Source organism: Hyaena hyaena, unplaced genomic scaffold (assembly GCF_003009895.1).
Source record: "Hyaena hyaena isolate Hyena2069 unplaced genomic scaffold, ASM300989v1 scaffold_20, whole genome shotgun sequence".
Lineage (NCBI taxonomy): Eukaryota > Metazoa > Chordata > Mammalia > Carnivora > Hyaenidae > Hyaena > Hyaena hyaena.
The window spans coordinates 428,331-447,674 of NW_024080652.1; the positions used below are offsets into that span (position 1 = coordinate 428,331).

Here is a 19,344-nt window from a genome sequence, read left to right on the forward strand (position 1 = left end):
GATGGTGATGGAGATGGTGGTGATTATGATGCTGGTGATGCTTGTGATAGTGATCATGATGATGGTGGTGATTATGTGATGGTGGTGATTATGTGATGGTGGTGATTATGTGATGGTGGTAATGGCGGTGATGATGATGATAATGATGGTGATGGTGATGAGGGTGATGGTGCTGGTGGTAATGGTGGTGATGATGATGACAAGGGTGATGGGGATCATGGTAATATGGATGGTGGTGACGGTGGTGGATGTGAATGATGAGGACATCTCCCCCCAATAGAGGGCACCCACTGTGAGGTCCTGGACCACGGGACGATGGGCACTGCCCCTGCTGAGTGTGGGAGGTGTGGCAGGGGCGGGACAGGCTCACTGCAGCTGTGGTGTGTACCTTTTCCACAGCTCAGCATGTCCAGGAGTTGGGACCCACAGGCATGCAGGGGGTGGGGGGGCATCCGGACAGCCCTGGGTCAGATCGCTGCCCCTCACCAGGCGTGCGGGCAAGCACGGCATCTGTCCAGCCTGTTCCCTCGGCGGCACATGTCCTCCCCAGAGGATCCCAGGAAGGTTACAGGAGCCCCTGGACCGAGTGACAAGCCGATGGGCCCCAGGCCTTGCCAGCACTACAGAGGCTACAGGTCCCGATTTCAGAATCCTAATGGTGCTCCGCCAGCCACACAGAGCCCCACAGTCACCCCCGGGCCCCTCCATGAGCAAGGCCCCGACAGGGCCGGGGACCCAGCCAGCAAACCACCTCATAGCCAGACGGGACAGCACTGAAGGTGCTTCTGTCCGGCCACGGCCCAAGGCATGGACGCAGAGCCCAGGGTGTTTCCAACACTGTGACCGCTGCTGGGGCTGGTGTGGACACCCAGGGGGCAGCACGCTGAGCCTGGGGCATTGGCCATTCCCGCTGGCCTCGCTGTGCGACAGGCATTTCTTCAGAAAAACAACCAGAGATTTCCACAGCTGTGCGACAGGCATTTCTTCAGAAAAACAACCGAAGATTTCCATAGCCCTCCCGGGAAGGACGCCACCCAGTGGCGTGCAGGTGCGTCTCTGCCTGGGGACCTCAATATTCAAGGCCAGCACAGCTGGCGCGGCCCCCCTGCTGCAGGACAGCTCATGGGAGGCGGCCGGCTGAGGCGCCCTGCCCTCCGGGCGCTTGCCAGCTGTGATGGAGACTTCGGGTGCGGCTGGGTGGAAGCCCGGGGGTCTGTTCACATCGGAGCGGGAGGCACCCCTCGGGCACTTCGTGCAGGAGAGGCTGGCGCGTGACTGCCTCATGGGTGTGCTGCAGCCCGAGGAGGTTATCTGTGTTCTTCATGCGGGGGGGAGCGGAGCGGGCACCCCACACCTGACCCGGGAGGGATGGGCAGGGAGCCACCGTGCAGCCGGCAGACTGGCTGCAGATGCAGGCCAGAGCCTGGCCCTGCTCCGTGTCTCGCCGAGCTCCGTCCACCCCCTGATGCTGCACAGAGCAGCAGAGGGAAGGGAAGGGGATGTTCAAGGGAACTTTCCAGATCAGATGCCCTGGGCTCCCTGCAGCCTGACTCCCTGGAGACACACTGGCACCCCCCATGCCCCGCTCCCCACGGCATGTCCCAGCTCAGTGCTAAGTGGATGCATGGCAGAGCCACTCTGCATGATGGAGGCATCCAAATCCGTCCAAACCCAGGACTGACACAAAAATGGACGCCATCCTGCAGGACACTCCCTTCCGTGTCGGCCAGCACCACCATGCTCCTTTCGGGACACAGAGGCTCTGCAGGCTCATGGCACAGCCACGGCTATTCTTAGTACACAGGGCCCCAGAATGGAGACAGAGGAAGTGCCAGCTGCCTCGGTGGTTTGGGAACTTCCCTGAATGTAAGGCTCCAGCCACAAAAATCCCACAGCCCAGGAAGACTCAGCACTGACGAAGGCCAGAAACAATGGCTTATGCAACGCAGGGCCAGGTGCACATGGAGGGGGCAAAGGCTTCTGGGTCCCCTCCAAAACCTGCCCCTGCCTGAGTCAGGGTGGGGGGCAGCCAGCCTCTCCCAGGAAGAACAGAGGCTGGCAGGTTGAAGACACAGAGGACAGAGCACAGGTTGGGGTCCAGAACACAGGGGCGTCAGCCGCTTTCTCCTGATGTGTCTGTGGCTCTAATCTCCTGTGCACGGTGGGTGCTCAGTCGATGCCTGCTGAGTGCACAGGGGTGGGGTCCTCACATGCACGGAGCCTGATCAGACCATGAGCCCCAGGACCACACTGAACCCTCCCCGTGTCACGTAGACTAGGTGTTACAGTGGGGCCAGGACGGATGGGGGGCGCCAATGTTCCCAGGACGAGGGGCAGCCTGGGCAGGACCCCGTCCCCAGGCTCCCATCCGACTGAGGCCTGGGGCTTCTCTAAAGTGCCCATGGATGGAACCCAGGCCACCCCCAGAGCGCCCCCAGATCACAGCCCCTGCCTCACTGGAAGCCACACCATCCACAGGGAGACAGCCTAGCCCTGGGGGACATGTAGGGGACACATGGGGACGCCACAGGTCTCCAGGCAGGGAGCTCACCCCCATCACCCTCCTCCAGGGTGGTGAGAGCTGGGTCTGGGCAGACACTATCTCTGGCCCCCAGAGCTGCTCTCAGCAACAAGCCCCCACCCAGGTTCTCCCAGGCCACCCTCACCGCCCAGAAGAGCACCTGGCCCAGCTGTCACCCCCAGGCGAGTTTCAGCGGCTGAGAAGGGAGGCTTCCCAAGGGCCAGGTCTCGGCTCCAGGGGCTTCTGCACAGAGAGGGGAGGGATGGAGGCCCTCAATCAGGCTGGGATGTCCTCAGAGCGGAGTGACTAGCCCATGGCCAGGCTCCTGGCACCTCTCTGCTCTACTGACTTGGTGAATGGGTTCCATTCTCAGTCACCTTGTGGTCTATGATGGCTGCTAGAGCTCCAGCCATCACAACCCCACTCCAAACAGCTAAAAAGAGATAAGAAAGGAAGGCAAAGGAGCTGCCCCAGCTACCTGCTTGCCTTTTAAGAAGTTTCCAGAATCTCTCCCACACTCTGCATCCACCCCACTGGCCCTTATCTACCACCCTCGCTTGGATAAAGCCAGGGTTCCCATGAGATGCTTGGCTGCAGGTATGCACCAGACATCACCGGCCTGCCGAAGCTCCCGTGCCAGGGCGCCACTCACCATGAGGATTCGCCGGTAGCTGTCCCGGTCGATGCCCCAGAGCTTGAGGTCCGTCTTGGCTTTCACAGTCGCTGCCCTGGGGGTGCCGTAGATGAGTGCCAGCTCCCCAAAGCTGCCCCCCTCACTGATGCTGGTCACCCACTCTCCATTAACGTACACCTTCAGGGGACAGAGCAAGAAATGTCAGAAACATCACCGGGGATGGGTGGGGTCACACTGGCGCGTTTGGCATCGGGAGCCCTCCTCTGAGCCCACCAGAGGGGACCCGGCAAGGAGGGCGTGTGTGGTTGCACCCCCAGGTCCCCTCACCTGCCCAGGCACACCTGGCTCTCAGCCAGCTTAGCTGCCCTCCCCACCCCAGGCCTGGCTGGGCAGGTGCAATGGCACCTTCTTAGTCCTGGCCCCCTCCCCGTCCTGATGTCAATGTCGGCGAGAAGAGCCAGAGGCGGAAACACCGCCCAAGGCTCCTGGTCTGCGCAAAACCCTACATGCATCCCTGGCCGGCCTTTGATTCAGCCCTTGTCAGCCTCAGATGGTTCTCAGGGCCCATCTCCCCAGTCACACACGGTGAGGCCAACTCAGTGCTTACACGGGGCTGCCCAGTGCCCCCACCTCCAGCCAGCAACTGTGCCCAGCCTGGCCCAGCAAGACCCAGGTAGCCAGGGCCTCCCCTGACCGGGGCAGCACCAGGCTCCCCAGGCCTGCAGTCAGTGGGGATGTTGCCAGGGCACCGAGGAGATGATGCTGCGCTGAGAAGGCCCTTTCAGCCTGCTTGGGTGCTCGGCACAGTGCTCCCAGTATGCACAGACAGACCCTGCACGTTCCGGACAACACAAGAATGACCCAGATTGTCTATTATGTGGTGCCTGTGCGGATCTGGCTACTATGAGCTGACACAACGCACACATTATCCCCCCAGCGTGTCAATGGGCTTGAAGAATAGTTCCCATTGGCAAAATGGGTGCGCACCGGGAAAGAATGGATCACGGTGAAGCACGGACTCGATTCTTACTGAAATCAATGACTCATTATCTGCCCAAGAGTGATAACACAGTCGCACGCATCTGCCAGAAAACGCCACACAGGTGAGATCTCCGTGTGCACAAGGGTCAAGGGGAGACCCGGCTGACCGTGCAGCTGGATGGGACCCAGTGAACCACGGCTGTCCAGGCAAAGCTGCCCCCAGGGCCGTGCGTGTGCCCCTGGGAGTGTTCCCAGGCCCCACCCAACCCTGTTGTCATGCTCCTGTGGGGAAGTCGGGGCATCTGGGTACCCAGGGGGGAAAGACGATCCCCGGGGGGGAAGAGACGCCAGCGTCCATATGACAAGGCCCTCGAGGAACCAGAACAGTGTCCCATCCTTCCCGTCTGGCCCAGCCACCAACGTGCAGGGATGCAGCAAAGACAGCCGGTGACCCAGGAGTTTTCGGAGTGGACCTGGGGCCCCTGGGGAGGGGGCGGCAACAACTTATCAGTGGTCCCGGTGACCCGGGCACAGCGGGGCCAGCCTTCCCATCAAGCTTCCCTGTGGTGAAGTCTGGCCACGTGAATGGACGGCTCCAGGATGCCCCGGACGTCCCAGGTCCCCTCCAGCAACCACAGCCCCTCGGGAAGGCGTCAGGGGCACATCCATGTGCGCTCGTCATGTGCGCTGTTGGGTCCAGCCCTGGCCGTCACAGGTCCACAGGCCGTGCGGCAGGCCCCATCCTGGGGGACACAGATGGTGCCCGTGCCTCCTCCAGGGGGATGCCTGTGGGGGCATGCCAGCCGCCCAACAGACAAAAGAGCACAGGGACCCAGGGGACAGAGGAGGGGCTCAGCAGAGCCACCCAGGCACATCTGCACCCTGTTTCCTGAGGCATGTCCCCAAAGCGCAAGCAGGGCAGGACCGAGGAGACCCCCTTCCCTGCCCAGAAGCCAGGCCTCAGAGAGCTCCCTGCGAGGCGTCAGAGGAAGCCATTGTGCGGAGCTGCCGCCGGGCCCAAGACCACGCTGCCCGCCGAGCACAAAGGGGCCATCCTTCTCGGGACACTGGGCTCTGTCACCGTGACGGGCACGGCACTGGGCCCCACCCCAGCTGGCACGCAAAGGGGCTACTTCTTGCGTTGTTTCATTTTTTGTTTCTTCTTCTTCTTCTAGAATAAAAATGGTGGGAGGCCCTACTGGGCTACACTCACAGTCCCACCACCAACGGGGACTTCTCCAGCTGAACCCAGAGCCCCCACCCGGCTGCTCTGCGTTAGTGCATTCATCCATCCGTCTGTCCATTGCCCCCAGTGTGGACTGAGCACCCCTCTGTGCCCTGCGCACTCTAAGTGCTGGCAGTCAGCAGGGGAAGGCAGCGGGTTCCTGTCTACAGGGACTCCCCGACGGGCCGGGAGAAAGGCTGTAGGCAAATAATTACACAGACACACATTCATGTGAAGCATGCTCCAGGCGTGAGGAGAGCAGGAGGCACAGGGACCAGAAGGACCATGACAGAGACTGTCCGTAGAGAGCTGTCTGTGGAGGAGACTTGGGCCAGGTCTAAGTGTCCAGCTCAATGTGCAAAGATGTGGGAGAAGGGTGACTGAGGCTGAGGATGGAACATGCAAAGGCCCTGAGGCCACAATGAAATGAAAGATACTACCAGACGCGGCATGACCAAGCAGGGACAGATGCCACGGTGGAGAAAAGGGCTAAGATGTTGTTCTGGAAGCAAAAGGAAGCCATGGAAGGTTCTGGCACCTCATCTGGTTTATGCTATGACACTCCCTCTGCTGGGGTGTGGAGAACAGCATGGGCTGCCAGAGGGGAGAGGGGCAGGGGTGGAGAGGTCCCTCAACAGGTGGCTGTGACGTAGCCTGAGTGGGACAGACTGCTTCTGCACCACAAAGACTGGGGGCACAGGGGGGCACAGGTCCTGCTCAGAGAGCCCCGGGCAGCCTCCCCCCGCCATGCATGGAAAGGGAGCACCACCCACCTGGAAGCCCCCCCACCCACTGCCCCCCACCCCCGACCCCCCATGCATGGAAGAGAGGGAGCACTGCCCACGCAGGGGTGCTGCCGCCTTGCTCTGCCGCCCGCACTCCCAGACCCGGGCATCTCAGGGCAACGCTCCGCCGCACAGAAAGCAGAAACTGTCTGGGAAGTGGGGACAGTGCCCGCAGCCCCGCCTGCTTTCTCACGCCGCCTGGGGCTGGCCCGGCATGGCCCGCATGCCCCGCTGTTGTTTTCCTTTGCCGACAGCAAGGAAAAGCTAATGGCCCGTCTCTTCCCACCTCCCAGGCCCTCGCAGGAGCGTCCGTGGCCCGTTAGCACCCAGATCCTGGTCACTCGGCCGGGTGCCCACAGGCACCCAGGGGGCAGTGGACACCCCGCCTGTCTCGCGCTATGCCCCACCAGGCCGCGGCTGTCTCCAGCTCCAAAGATGATGCCCATGGGGCGGTCTGGCACACCCTGAGCACGGGCCTTGACGCTCCCATCCACAGTAACCAGGACATGCGGGTTGTTTCCAGTCAGGTGGAAAGCCAGCTGGGTCCCCCCAGAGGAGCCCCAAATCTGTCGTGTTGCACGGCCCTCCTCCTGGCCTCCCCCCATGTCGACCACACTCAGGCGCCCACAGTGACCCCCATTCCAAAGGACAGTCATCACCAGCTGAGTCGAAACCAGTCCCGACCACAGCAGGGCCGCTGGGAAAGTGAGTGCTGGGGCCCCAGACGTGCTCTGTGGAAGAGCTGTGTTTGGAAGAACCGAGATGCTGCAGGGAAACATCACAGCCCACTCCAGGCCGCGGCCACAGCACTCCCTAAGTGACTAAGTAACCAACCTCAGAGCAGGGACTGGAACAGAAACTCATACCCTGTTCATAACAACATGATCCACAGCAGCCAAGATGTGGGGCCACACCTGTGATCACCGACATGACCAGAGAAACACAACATGACCCATGCACACAATGGACTACGGGGCTCAGCCTCATAAAAGAAAGAAACTCTGACACCTGCCACAACGTGCATGAACCTTAAGGACACGATGCTGAATGACACAGCCAGACACAGAAGGACAGGCGCTGGGCTCCACTCGCACAAGGTCCCAGGTTGTCAGATTCACAGACACGGAGTAGAAGGCGGGCCGGGGCTGGGGGAGCAGGTGGGGGTCCGTGTGTAATGGGAACAGAGTCTCAGTGCGGATGGAATGTTCTGGAAATCGATGGTGTGCATGGCTACAGAGCTGTGTGAATGTGCTCGGTGCCCCTGAACTGTAGGCTTAAAAATGGTTAAGATGGGAAATTTTATGTTATGTGTATTTTACCAATTAAAAAAACACAGAGCACCAGGAGAACACTGAATAACAACTGACCGTGACCATGGACCCAGATGGCAGTGCCCTGGGTGCCCTGTCCAGGGGCCACAGCTCAGGGGCCTCATGCCCACCCTGGAGGCTAGGCACCGGAAGGAGCTGGGTGGGGCAGGAGCCTGGGGTGGGGGTGGGGCGGCCCCAGCACAAAGAGGGGCCGAAAATAACGAAAGGCTCACAGGATTAGGGAGGGGCTGGGCCTCAGACAGTACTACGTTCCTGAGCCCTAAAATCGGCAGCGGAGTATCCTTTTAAGTAAAAATGCCATGTTCCATGAATAAAACAAATTGGGAGATATTTTTATCCTTAGAAAAAGGGATTATAGCTCTTGGCAACACACGCTGCGGTGTCTCTCTCGACAACCATAATTGAAACCGAACTTGGTGCTCTCGGCACTAGTCACCTGGCCGCTCCCCTGCCCCCCACCCCGGGGTGCCGCTGGGCCAAGGGCAGTGTCTGCCCTCAGGAGCCTGTGTCCTCGGGGCTTCCGCACGTCGTGGGCCCGCCTCCCCCAACAAGGCAGATACCACCGGAGACTGACAGCCAGCCCAGCGACCCCGAGCCGGGTCAGCCAGGTTGCCTGCGGTGTCCTGGTGGGCGGTTCACAGAAACGGGCCACAGAGGCCCTGCAGAAGTGATGACGGTACCTACTGTGATGTGTGCCTATAACATCCGGCCAGCCGACACACCACTGTCTCCTTCCCGAACGCTGACTGAGCTCTTTGGGTCCCTTACATGCAGTCTTCACCCATCTGCTGCGCTGCCCCGTGGGTCCCACACCACAGGGCAGCTCCTGCCCAGCCGGGAACCTGGAGGGCTTGACAGAGGGGCCCCTACAAGTCACTGCCGGTCCCCTCGGGGTCCGCTGGCCCAAACCTGAGACTCCCGTGGGCAGCGCCCGGCTGTCCCGGCTGGAGTGAGCCTGGGCCCAGCGAGCACCTTAGAGCCACCTTTGTACCTGAACTTCCAAGGCCGTGCTAGACCTGCCAAGATGACGTGTTTGGGGAACCCAGCTCATAAGAAGGTGACCTCACTCTTCCCTCCCCAAACTGCCTCCAACGTCCCTGGCCGAAAGAGAAGCTGGCTGACGCCTGGTGCGTCGTGAGGTAGCCGGCATGGGCAGCCGGCCAACAGGGAGGCTGGCAACTGGCCGTCTGCTCTCCCACCCCAAGGGGCCCGGGGGCCAGGCTCTGTGCCTCCTCTGGGGGTGTGGAGGGTCCCGCCAGGAGGAACAAGCCAAGCCGGCTGCTTCTCAGCTGCTTATTTCTCGTCACATCTGACTTACAGAGGGGCGGGGGGCAGTGTTTGCAAGGACGCTGTCGTGTGGGGCCTGAGCACGCTAGGCGGACGTGAGGGTGGGGGTGAGGAGGGGACAGGTCACGCTAAGAGGCTGAGTGTCAGGGGCACCATCATCTGGGACAACAGGGCCCACGAGGCGCTTAGGGGACCATCCCTCAGGGGGCAGGTCCTGGTGGGTGCCCACCTCTCACACCTGCAAGCGCTTCCTGCCAGGCCTACTCCCTGCATCAGAGGGGCTGGGCAGGGCTCTGCCTGGACAAAGGAGCAGCAGGGCCTGGGTGGGGTCTTAAAGGATACATAGGAGTTTGCAAGGAAGAGCCGAAACAAGAACATAAGGACAAGAGGAGTAAAGACCCAGAGATAAGTCACCTTTGGCCACTCTGCTGCTCATAACCATCTCCCTCAGGACCTGCAACCCCGAGGGCAGGGGCCAGGGGCCCCCAAGTGCGTTCTGGGCACACAGCACTGCTCCATAAACGTCTGAGCAGGAATGCAGGCAAGGGGAGTAGCAGAGCGGCTTCTGAGAACAGTGACAGCCTGAGGATAGGGCTGGGGAGACGGGCAGGGGTGAGGGCCGGGTGGAAGCCTGTGGATCTGAACCTGGAACAACCCCACCTCCCACGGGCGGCCCCTGCCCAGCTGGGGAGCTGGCTGCATCCGGGCCTGTCTTCCCTGCTTCCTGGGCGGGCACTGGCTCTAACCCACAGCCGCGGCAGCAGGAGTTACTCTGTGGGCTGGCAGCCTTCCTCTGCGGCTGTGGGCGGCCGGGGACCTTGGGCTCCCGCCTCAGTTTCCTTCTTTGGTGGCCGGCGGAAACCCGTCCCCGCCCTCACCCTAACCCCCGAGCTCAGGATGGAAAGACAGCTTGATGCCCGTCCTCGAGGTGACTCCGTGTGTCCCTCAACAGTGCAGGGGGGAGAGCCCCCACCTCGCAGGCGTGGAGTGCGGGGCGGGGGAGGCATGGAGGCACCAAGCACCTGGGCCCTGGTGTGCCCTGACGATGGGCGTGTAACCACAAACTGAGCTGAGTCACAGTAAGGAGGCCACAGAGAAAACTGTGGGGCCAGATGCACCTGCAGAGGAGGGACAGCAGACGGAGGCCGGAGGAGAGGCAGGAGCAAGAGGGGCGGCAGGGGTCCAGGCAGCGGCGGCATGGCACCAGCAGACCCCGGGAAGCAAGAGTGAGAGAGCGCTGCGGGCACGGTCCCAGAGGACCCTGGGAAGGGGGAGAGCGCCGCAGGCGGCAGATGAGGCGGGAGAGGTACTCACATCCACTTCTCCTTGGTCTATCACGTAGAAATTATCGCCTTCATCCCCTGAAACGAAAGAAAACATGCTGTGCACACCGCGCAGGGCTCCGGGGGCTGCACTTCTGTCCCCGAAAGCCAGCCCTGCCACTGCCTCACGAAGCCAAGGACTCTGCATCTCACCCAGTTTTCTTGTTTTTTATTTTTTTTTATTTTTTATTTTATTTTATTTTATTTTTTTTAAATATTTTTATTTCTAGGAGAGAGAGAGAGAGACAGCGTGAGCAGGGGAGGATCAGAGAGAGAGGGAGTCACAGACTGAAACAGGCTCCAGGCTCTGAGCTGGCAGTCAGCACAGAGCCTGACGCGGGGCTCGAACCCACGAACCGCGAGATCATGACCTAAGCGAAAGTCGGACGCTTAACCGACTAAGCCACCCATGCGCCCCTCTTGTTTTTTAAATAAAACTTGTACAAACAACATGAGGGGTGGCCCACATGGGCACGGTGAGACGCGCAGCGGGCACAACCCGCTCACAGTCACCAGGTTCCATGTGCGGTGGGGCACCCGTGGTCCCCACCTGGCCCGTCTCAGGGCCCCGCTCTGCTGACAGGAAGTCACGGAGACACCGGCAACGAGCAGAGCGCCGGGACTCTTCTTGAGGGCAGGCGAGTCCTTGCTCATGCCAAGCCCGTGGCCCACGCCCACGCCCACAACCCATGGCCACGCCCACAGCACAGGCCACGCCCACAGCCCATGCCCATGCCCACTGCCCGGCTCAGGGAAGCGGGGAACGCACCTTGCTGGATGACGGTCTCCCCGGCGATGTGCGTGACGGGAAACATGGCATCGAATATGTCACTGGAAGAGAAAACGCACTGCATGTGGGGGCTGCGGCAGCGCGGGGCACGGACCCGCTGCCTCCCTTCACGTGCCGCACCGGCTCCGGTCACCCAGAAAAATGGAAAAATCCACGTTCAAAGAAAATCACGACCCTTTGTAACCCTGCCACCAGGGCAACGGCTGGCACCCTGCAGACCCGCTTCTGCACCCGCATCCATGGGTTTCGGTCTGGGCTTCCACAGAAACAGAGTCACACTGGACACCTTGTTTTAGACACGCAAACAGGGTAACGGCAGGTGTTGGCTGTGTCACATCAGGAACTACTCTACCAGGGTAGAGAACCTGCCTTCTGCCCCTCTCCCTCGAGGGGTATCTACACGGCCTGGCCGGCAGGCGCCACACCCCACACACAGGCTGTGCCAAAGGGCTGCCTGGCCGTTTAAGTTCCTAAATGTGACTGCTGGATGGACCATACGGGCTGGACATGGACAGCGGGAAGTATGCACGCTGGGGCCCCTTATCTCCACGGGATGGCAACCCAAATGCAAAGTCAGAGGTCAGCCTCGTGCTGCCCAAATGCAACGGCCCAGCTCGGGAGGCCACACCTACCCACCCACAGGGCCCCAAAAGGGAAGCAGACAGAGGGAGGTCTAGTGTGCACGCTGGGGCCCCTAGGGGGTCAACATGCACAGCAGGGCTGGGGTGGGGGGGCTGCCTCCCCTCTGGCTGAACAGCAAACCTCCTCCTGACTGGTCGGGTGGAGCGAACCTCAGGGGAGCCCGCAGGTGCTATACACATCGGTGCCAACCCCCAGGCCCTGTGCTCTGCTGTCTCTATGGCCCAGGAAACGTTGAAGAGTCACTCTTAAAGTAGTAGCTTCTTTCTCCCTGAGAAAGAGGACGGGACCTGAAGGGGCGGTGCTGGAGGGGAGGGGCTTCACGACTTTTGCAGGAGTGCCCATCCCCCCCCCACCCCCAGGCTGGGACCTGGCATCTGTGACCCTCCTGGGCTGCACTTCTCGGCCACAGCTTCCCTGGGGGGAGGGGGGTCTGCAGACAGGTCTGGTCAGTTTTCCAAACGGCATTGCTTCCAAACCACAGCATCGGGGCTCTCAGAATGGTCAGATCTTGAGCTGATTTTACAATTTCTATCTCATTGTTAAAAAATTTCAGCCGGTAACGGTAAAATATTTTCCCAAATGCCATAAACGAGCCAGCCCCAGGACCCATCACCACCCAGCCTAGGCAGGTGCTTGGGACAGAGGTCAAGCCCCAGGGTCGGGCCCCAGCCCACCGCCCCCGCCACCCGTGGCTGCACTTCTGCCCCACGCCGATGAGTCCGAGAAAAGGTCTGTTGCTATCTGGTGCCTTAATTGTTCACACGCAAGCACGGTTCTAATTCTAGTTTTCATCCCGTGTTTCCTGACAAGCGTCCAGATGGAGACGCACAGACCTGGCGAACCCCCGAGCGCCCGGGCCCAGCACCCACCATATAGGCATCTCCCCAGGTACAGAGTGATGAATCCCACGCTGCGAATAGTGAGGCGGGAGGGAGAGCCCAGCCCCACTCACCACAAAGGCCTAATCACCCCCCATTTCCTTCGGAAGAAGCCAAGGCCCCCAGGGACCCCCAGCGCATCTCCAAGGCTCGGACACAACGGACCCTCAGAGGCCCCCGCCTTCCCCATCCTCTGCATCCCCTCACACAAAACCCAATGCTTCCTGCCTCTTAGCACTTAATGGCATTAAAAGATGCGCCTGCCTCTGATGAGAAGAGAAACGGTTTCTATTCTGATCTGGAAGTGACCTCTGGAAACCTCTGCCACAGCTCCGGCCGGGCTCCGGAACTGGGCTTGGCAATTCTGCATCAGGGCCAGTGCCAGGCCCAGGGACACGGCGCTCGGGGCCGCGGAGGCACAGAAACGTGAAGACACTGCAGCCCCCGCCCCGTGCGGCCCCAGGGACAGGGGCAGTGCTGGCCATGCGCCCTTTATCTGCCCCTCCTGCTCCAAGGTCGACCTGCGGCAGTCTCATCCAGACAAGGAAACCAGAGACACTAAGAAGCTTCGCCAAGGTCTGCAGCTGGGAAGAGGTGAGGCCAGGCCACACCCCTGCCGTCCTGTGCAGGGGTCTGTGGGGCGCATAGGGCTGGGCAAGGCCTCCCAGTGTGCTTGGGGTGCAGGGCCTTCCCGGTCTCAGCAGGTGCCCTCAGACAGCAGGTGGTGGAGGGCCCTGGTCGCCCACCCTGAGGAAGCCACTGGCCCCACAGCTGCACCCTGCCCCTCCGATGTTGGCCTGACGTTGGGATCCTCGGGCTCCTGAGAGGCCAGAGTGGCTGCCGCTCCCTCAACAGTGGGGAACAGCTGACGAAAGAGTGCCTGCTGGTCTTAGCCCCGTGTCCCTGTGGCCCCAGCGGGTGCTTTTCACCAGAAGTCCCCACAGTGGCCGAGGCGGTATGGACCCACCTGGAAGGCATCGAAGGGTCCCTCAGGCTTTGACCAGGAATGATGGGGCAGAGGCATTATCTGTTTATCTTGGTTTAATTATACTTATTTCCTGGTCCCGGTGGCTTCTGTCACTTTAGGCCACAGGGGATGGTTCTCAGGACATCTTTGGCTTCAGCTCTGCTTACACATGCCTTCCAGAAAAGCAGAATAAACAGAAAAACCAACGAAGTCGACAGCATGAAAACGGTGATCCAGACACTTGGAGCTCGCTCTGCAGGAGAGGGGTCCAGGTGCCCGCATGCCTGCATCACACAGCGAGCCTGGGGCAGGTCTGGGGGGCGCCCGGTGGTGGGAACCGTGAGTGGACGCCGCATTTTGATAAGCTGCGACAGCTGGGGTGGGATGCAGACATGCCTGCGCCGACTCCCGGTGACAAGATCACAGGCTCCACGCGGGTGCAGTGGGCTGTTCGCGACAGAGGAAAACACCACCCTGAGTGGGCTCGGGACTGTCGGCAATGGCATTCCCACACAGGTTCACGGACTCCTGTACAGCCCCTCCCTCCCTCCCTCTGGGCCAGGTGGTTCTGTTGCGGGGGGCCAGGACCCAGAGCAGAGCACCACTGGCAGGGAGCTGGGTCAGGCTGGCGGCCAGGGAATGGACAGACCTGGACCCCAGCCACACCCTGGCCTGGACCCTGTGGCTCAGGGCCTGCAGAGTGCTGGGTCCCAGCTCCCAGGGCAGTGACGGCTCAGAGACCACAGCCCTGTGGAAGTTCCCACCTGACTCACTCGTTGTCCCGGCACCCCTCCTTCCCTGGGCTGCTCAGCTCTCACCCTCCTCCCCCTGCTGCTGCTCCCCCCATATCCCCCAGGTGACCGTGAGTTCTGAGAATGAAGTTCTGCAGCCTGGCACACAGTGCCCCACCTGGATCTGACCCAGAGCAGGTCCTCGGTATAGATGGAAGGACAGGTTGGACAGTGGATGGAGAGTGGGTGGATGGACGGATGGACGGATGGATGGGTGGTAAATTCGGGAGGGGGTAGATAGATAGGTGGGTGGATAGGTGGATGGAAAGATGGGTGAATGGATGGATGGGTGGGTCAATGGTGAGTGGAGGGAAGGATGGGTAGATGGATGGGTAGTGAACCGGGAGACAGATAGGTGGGTGGATGAGGAGATGGGAGTGGATGGGTAGATAGGTGGATGGTGATGAGTGGATAGATGGGTGGTGAATGGGGGGGTAGAAGGAAAGGTGGGTGGATGGGTAGAAGGGTAGATGGCGGGTGGATGGATGAAAGGGAGGAGGAAAGATAGATGGAGAAAGCTGTCTGTTAAGGCAGCTGCAAGACAGAAGATCAGCTAGAACCAGGTGTGGGTCTTCTAACAAAGTCCCTGCTTCCTCAAGCCATTCACTGAGAATGATGGCAAAGGGTCTTGAATCCTCAGGCTGAGCCCAGTACCCTCCACTCAAAAGAAAAGCCTCATTAACCTTCTCTCACTTGAACCTCACAAGCATAGAAAGACGTTGGCTCCCATTGTTGTCCCCACTTTACAGACAGAAATATCAAGGTTCAGAAAGGTTAAGTGACTCACCCACAGTCACACAGCAGTAAGGCTGACCACCCCGTCAAGGTCCCATTGATTTGTGCTGCAGAGGATGCACAGAAGAACACTCCAGTGTGGGGGAGACTCTGTGGGGGAGACTCTGCCCTCTCTGGCCACATGCCCAGGCCCCAACTCCTGGAGATGCTCCTGGGCAGGGAGGCTGGATGCCATCTACACCAGCCAGGACCCTGTACAGACCACAGGGCGTCGCTCCCCCTGCCCGCAGTCACACTTGCCCTCCCGGGCACACTTGGCTACCTCCTGAATCCCACCTGGTGCCCAGTTCCCTTGGTCTTCTGGGACCAGGCAGGAACACCCAGTCCCAGATAAAGCCCCGTCCTGAGAGCTGCACTCTCCCTGGGTTCAGCGACAAGGCCACGGGCATTAGGTGGTGTCAACTTCAAAGCCCAGACCCCTCTCCCTCTCCCTCATGCCTCATGCCCTTGCGGGGAGGAGTCAAGTTTTCAAAGACAAAGTCAAAATGAGGGCTCCGCCTTGAGGTCAGAATGCCACCAATGAATCCTGACTTACTGTACTTCCTGGAAAACTGTACAAGCCTTCCTGGTCCATCTCGAGAGCTGGTCCCCAAATACGGCAGGGTGAAAGCACCACAGCTAATTCCACCACACAGAAAACTTCAGGGTTTGTTGGGTTTTAAACCTAAACCCCATACACAGTTCAAACGCAAGTTAGTATGTAGAACGTGACCTCCTGGTGAGTTACTTGTCTCGACCTTGAAAACGAGACTTTGCAGAGTGAAACCAAGCCGGCCGGGGGCCACCAGACACTTCCTGAGGGTGAGGGGTCCCTTTGTCACCTCACTGTCACCTGGGGCCAGCTCCCACCTCCTCCTCTATCCCAGCAGAAAACAAACCCTGGATCCCGAGACCCTGGAAGTATGCATAGGACATCTCTGAACCCCTCCATCTCTCCCAGAAGGAAGAGGGCGTGTTGCCGGATGGTCAAAGAAGCTGGCTGCTGGGGTGTCTGAGGGACAGAGAGGGTAAGGAACTTGCTTGGGGTCACACAGCCAGGAAGTGGGAGTGCAAGACTCCAAACCAGGTAATCCGGCATGTAAGCAAAGGCCCCTTGTGCCAGGATGTTTGCTCTGCGATGGGTACGTGTGACTTTTGCTAAATCCAAACATTTTCCTCCTGGGACTAGTTTGCTAAGAAGTTTTATAACAGCTGCACTCTATCAAATTCTTTTCCAACATCTACGTGATCCACTACACACATCTCTTTCCTGGGATCTATCAACTGGCAATTCTCGTGGACAGTGTTCTGAGCTCAGACCGTTTTTGAAAGCCAGATAAACCCTATGTGATCTGGATATGTGCTTTTCAAACATCAAGCTGGATTTGTTTGGCTCTTTAGAATTTTTGCATCTACGTTCACAGAACATATACTACACCTATAATCTTTTTAATGTTTGTTTATTTTTGAGAGAGACAGAGAGACAGACTGTGAGTGAGGAGCTGAGAGAAAGGGAGACACAGAATCCCAAGGAGGCTCTGAGCTGTCAGCACAGAATATGATGTGGGGCTCGAACCCATGAACCCTGAGATCATGACCTGAACCGAAGTCCAATGCTCAACCTACTGAGCCCCCCAGGAGCCCCTACACCTATAGTTTTTATACGACCTACTACTTGTTTTTTTGTACTACCCATAACATGCACTGGGATCCAGATTACAACGGCCTCGCACAATGAGCTGGCCAGCTTTTCCTTATTTTCCGTTCTCTGCAGCCACTGGTGAAAGGAGAATGATCTGTTGACATTGGACAGGAGTCTCCCGTAAGGTCGTCGGGGCCTGGCCTCTTCAGAGGGGGCAGGCCTGTGGTCACTTTAACCTCCTTAGTGTTTACTGATGGCTCCACACTATTGTTCTTCACGTGCCAACATCACCTCCATGTTCAAAGTTAGCTCCTGACATTTAAAAATTGAGTTATAAAAACTTAAAGCTTTGGCTTTTCTGTAAAAAACAAAAGGAAGCTCTAACAACATGGGGCCTGCGTTCTCACAAAGCAAGAACTCAGCCCACTCCCACCCTGGTCAGACCACATGTTCTCCAGTCTGCAACAGTGGCCAGAAGGCCACAGATTCCTGTTTCTTTACTGCCTGCAGGCGCCAGCCTGTCCCAGAGCTCACTGCGGGGGTGGGGATGGGGACACAGCTGCACACGTGGGACTTCCTCACAAAGGGGTATTGTCCTGTAACACCCCTGCACCTGCCGCAGATCTGTGCGGAAGAGGGTGCATCACCCCTGCACCGGCCACCGGGGTCTGTGTGGAAGCCATCATGTCACCCCTGCACCAGCCGCGGACCTGAGAGGAAGTGAGCACATCACCCTTGCACTGGCCATGGGGTCTGCGCAGAAGCCATCGCATCACCCCTGCACCAGCCGCAGGCCTGAGCGGAAGTGAGTGCGTCACCCCTGCACCGGCCACGGGCCTGCACAGAAGCCATCGCGTCACCCCTGCACTGGCCACAGGCCTGCGCTGAAGTGCACATGTTCCTGAACCACAAGGAACAGAAGGGAGCCATAAGTGGTGCAAACAGAAGGCAAGAACACAGACCGCGCAGACGCAGAGGATGCGTCCAGTGCCCACGAGCGGGCTTTCCTGGCCCCACAATGACGTGGGAGACGGGATGTCAGGTCCGACCCTTCAGGAGTGGTTCTGCGAGACCCAAACCCACTACTTCAGCCTCTGGAGAACTGCTCTCGGATTGTCTGGACTCCATCAATGTCACCCGGAGAAGGAGGCGCCCCGGCCCTGAGGGCGAAGTTTTGGTGCACCGGGCACCACGGCAACGTCCTGCTTTATGCCACCTGTCACCGCCCCAGTGACAGCGCCGGGCGCCCAGACAGCGGCCCCGGGCTGTGTCTAGGCCTCTGCACTGTTTGGGTGAAAGCTCATGATGTTTCTCCATCCACTGAAAGTTTCCAAATAACCCTCTCCAAACAGTGATAACTCAGGCACAGCCATGCACTCTGGTGAGAAGGTGCTGGAACACCAGGAACATGACGTTTGTAAACCCTCGGGAGCCTCTGCCCTGGGGGACGTGGTGCCACCCTGTCTGCAGTGGTTTCTCAGGCACAAATGCCTGGCCCAGAGAGGAGCGCATACACATGCCCGGGATCCCGGTGGCTGAGCCTTGGGAAGGGACGGGGGCCAGGATCTCCGGCCCAGAATTGCCAACGCACAGCTCTGCCCTGACATTCACCGTGTCCCCAGGTGCCCAGCCACCCCGAGATGCCGAGTCAGAGGCACCCTGGATGGAGACCAGCGTCCGCAGGTGTGGGTTGAGGACGGTGACAAATGTGCCCTTTGACCCAGCAGGGCTGCTGAGGTTCTGTCCCCTCCCCCTTCCCTGTACACTCATGAGATGCAGCTGCAGGGCCGCTGGGGACAGTGCCGTCTGCAGTCAGGGCAATTTGTAACACCTAACGGCTGGGGACTGGTTCATTAAATTACGGAACGGACTATGAGATGGCACTGCAGAGGCACGTCCGCAGAGAACCAGGGTGTTGGTTATGGGTCTGCTAAATAAAAACTGGCTCGCAAAACAAGTCTGACAGAATTACAAGGAGAAACAGACAGACCCAAATTATCCCTGAGGATTTCAACACCCCTTTGTGAGCTACTGGCAGATGCACGGGCAGAAAATCAGTAAGGACACAGCTGAGCTGAAAGGCACCCTCCATAGCTGACATTTATAGGACACCTTATCAAACACAGCAGGACACATGTTCTTCTCAAGTTCACAGGAAACGTTTACCAAGACAGGCCACATCCTGGGCCATAAAATACACCTGAACAAATCTAAAAGGATGTAAGTTATACAGTGTCTCTTCTTGGACCTCAATGGAATTAAACTGGAATTAGTAACAAAGAGATACCTTGAAAGTTCTAATGTCTGGTGGTCGAACAACATACTCCAAATAACACATGGGCCAAACAAAAAGGCGCAAGAGACACTGAAAGTATTTTTAACTAAACAAAAATGAAAATTCAGTTTATTAAAATCTGTGGAGGGACGTCTGGGTGGCTCGGTCGGTAAGCGTCTGACTTCGGCTCAGGTTGTGATTTTGCAGTTCGTGGGTTTGAGCCCCGCGTCGGGCTCTGTGCTGACAGCTCAGAGCCTGGAGCCTGCTTCAGATTCTGGGTCGCCCTCTCTGTCTGCCCCTCCCAGCTCACACTCTGACTCTCAAAAATAAACATTAAAAAAAAATTTAATAAAGTCAAAATAAAATAAAATAGGAAGTGAATACAGAAAATCGTCAAACCCAAAGCTGGTTCTTTGAAAAGATCAGTAAGAACCCACAAACCTCTAGTGAGGCTGAGAGAGAGAGGAGAGAGCACAGAAACTGTTCACATCAGAAGTGA

At 58.9% G+C, this 19,344-nt stretch overlaps 1 protein-coding gene across 1 annotated transcript in view; it reads right to left on the reverse strand.

Annotated features, from left to right (window-relative positions):
* The window catches only part of PRKAR1B (protein kinase cAMP-dependent type I regulatory subunit beta), a 99,628-nt gene that overhangs the window by 24,294 nt on the left and 55,990 nt on the right, over positions 1-19,344 (reverse strand). The window contains exons 5-7 of the mRNA XM_039226098.1: positions 10,856-10,917; positions 10,079-10,125; positions 3,174-3,332 (exon numbers count right to left, since the gene is read on the reverse strand). Coding sequence (XP_039082029.1) covers positions 3,174-3,332; positions 10,079-10,125; positions 10,856-10,917 — 268 coding nt within the window. The remainder of the gene's footprint in view (positions 1-3,173; positions 3,333-10,078; positions 10,126-10,855; positions 10,918-19,344) is intronic.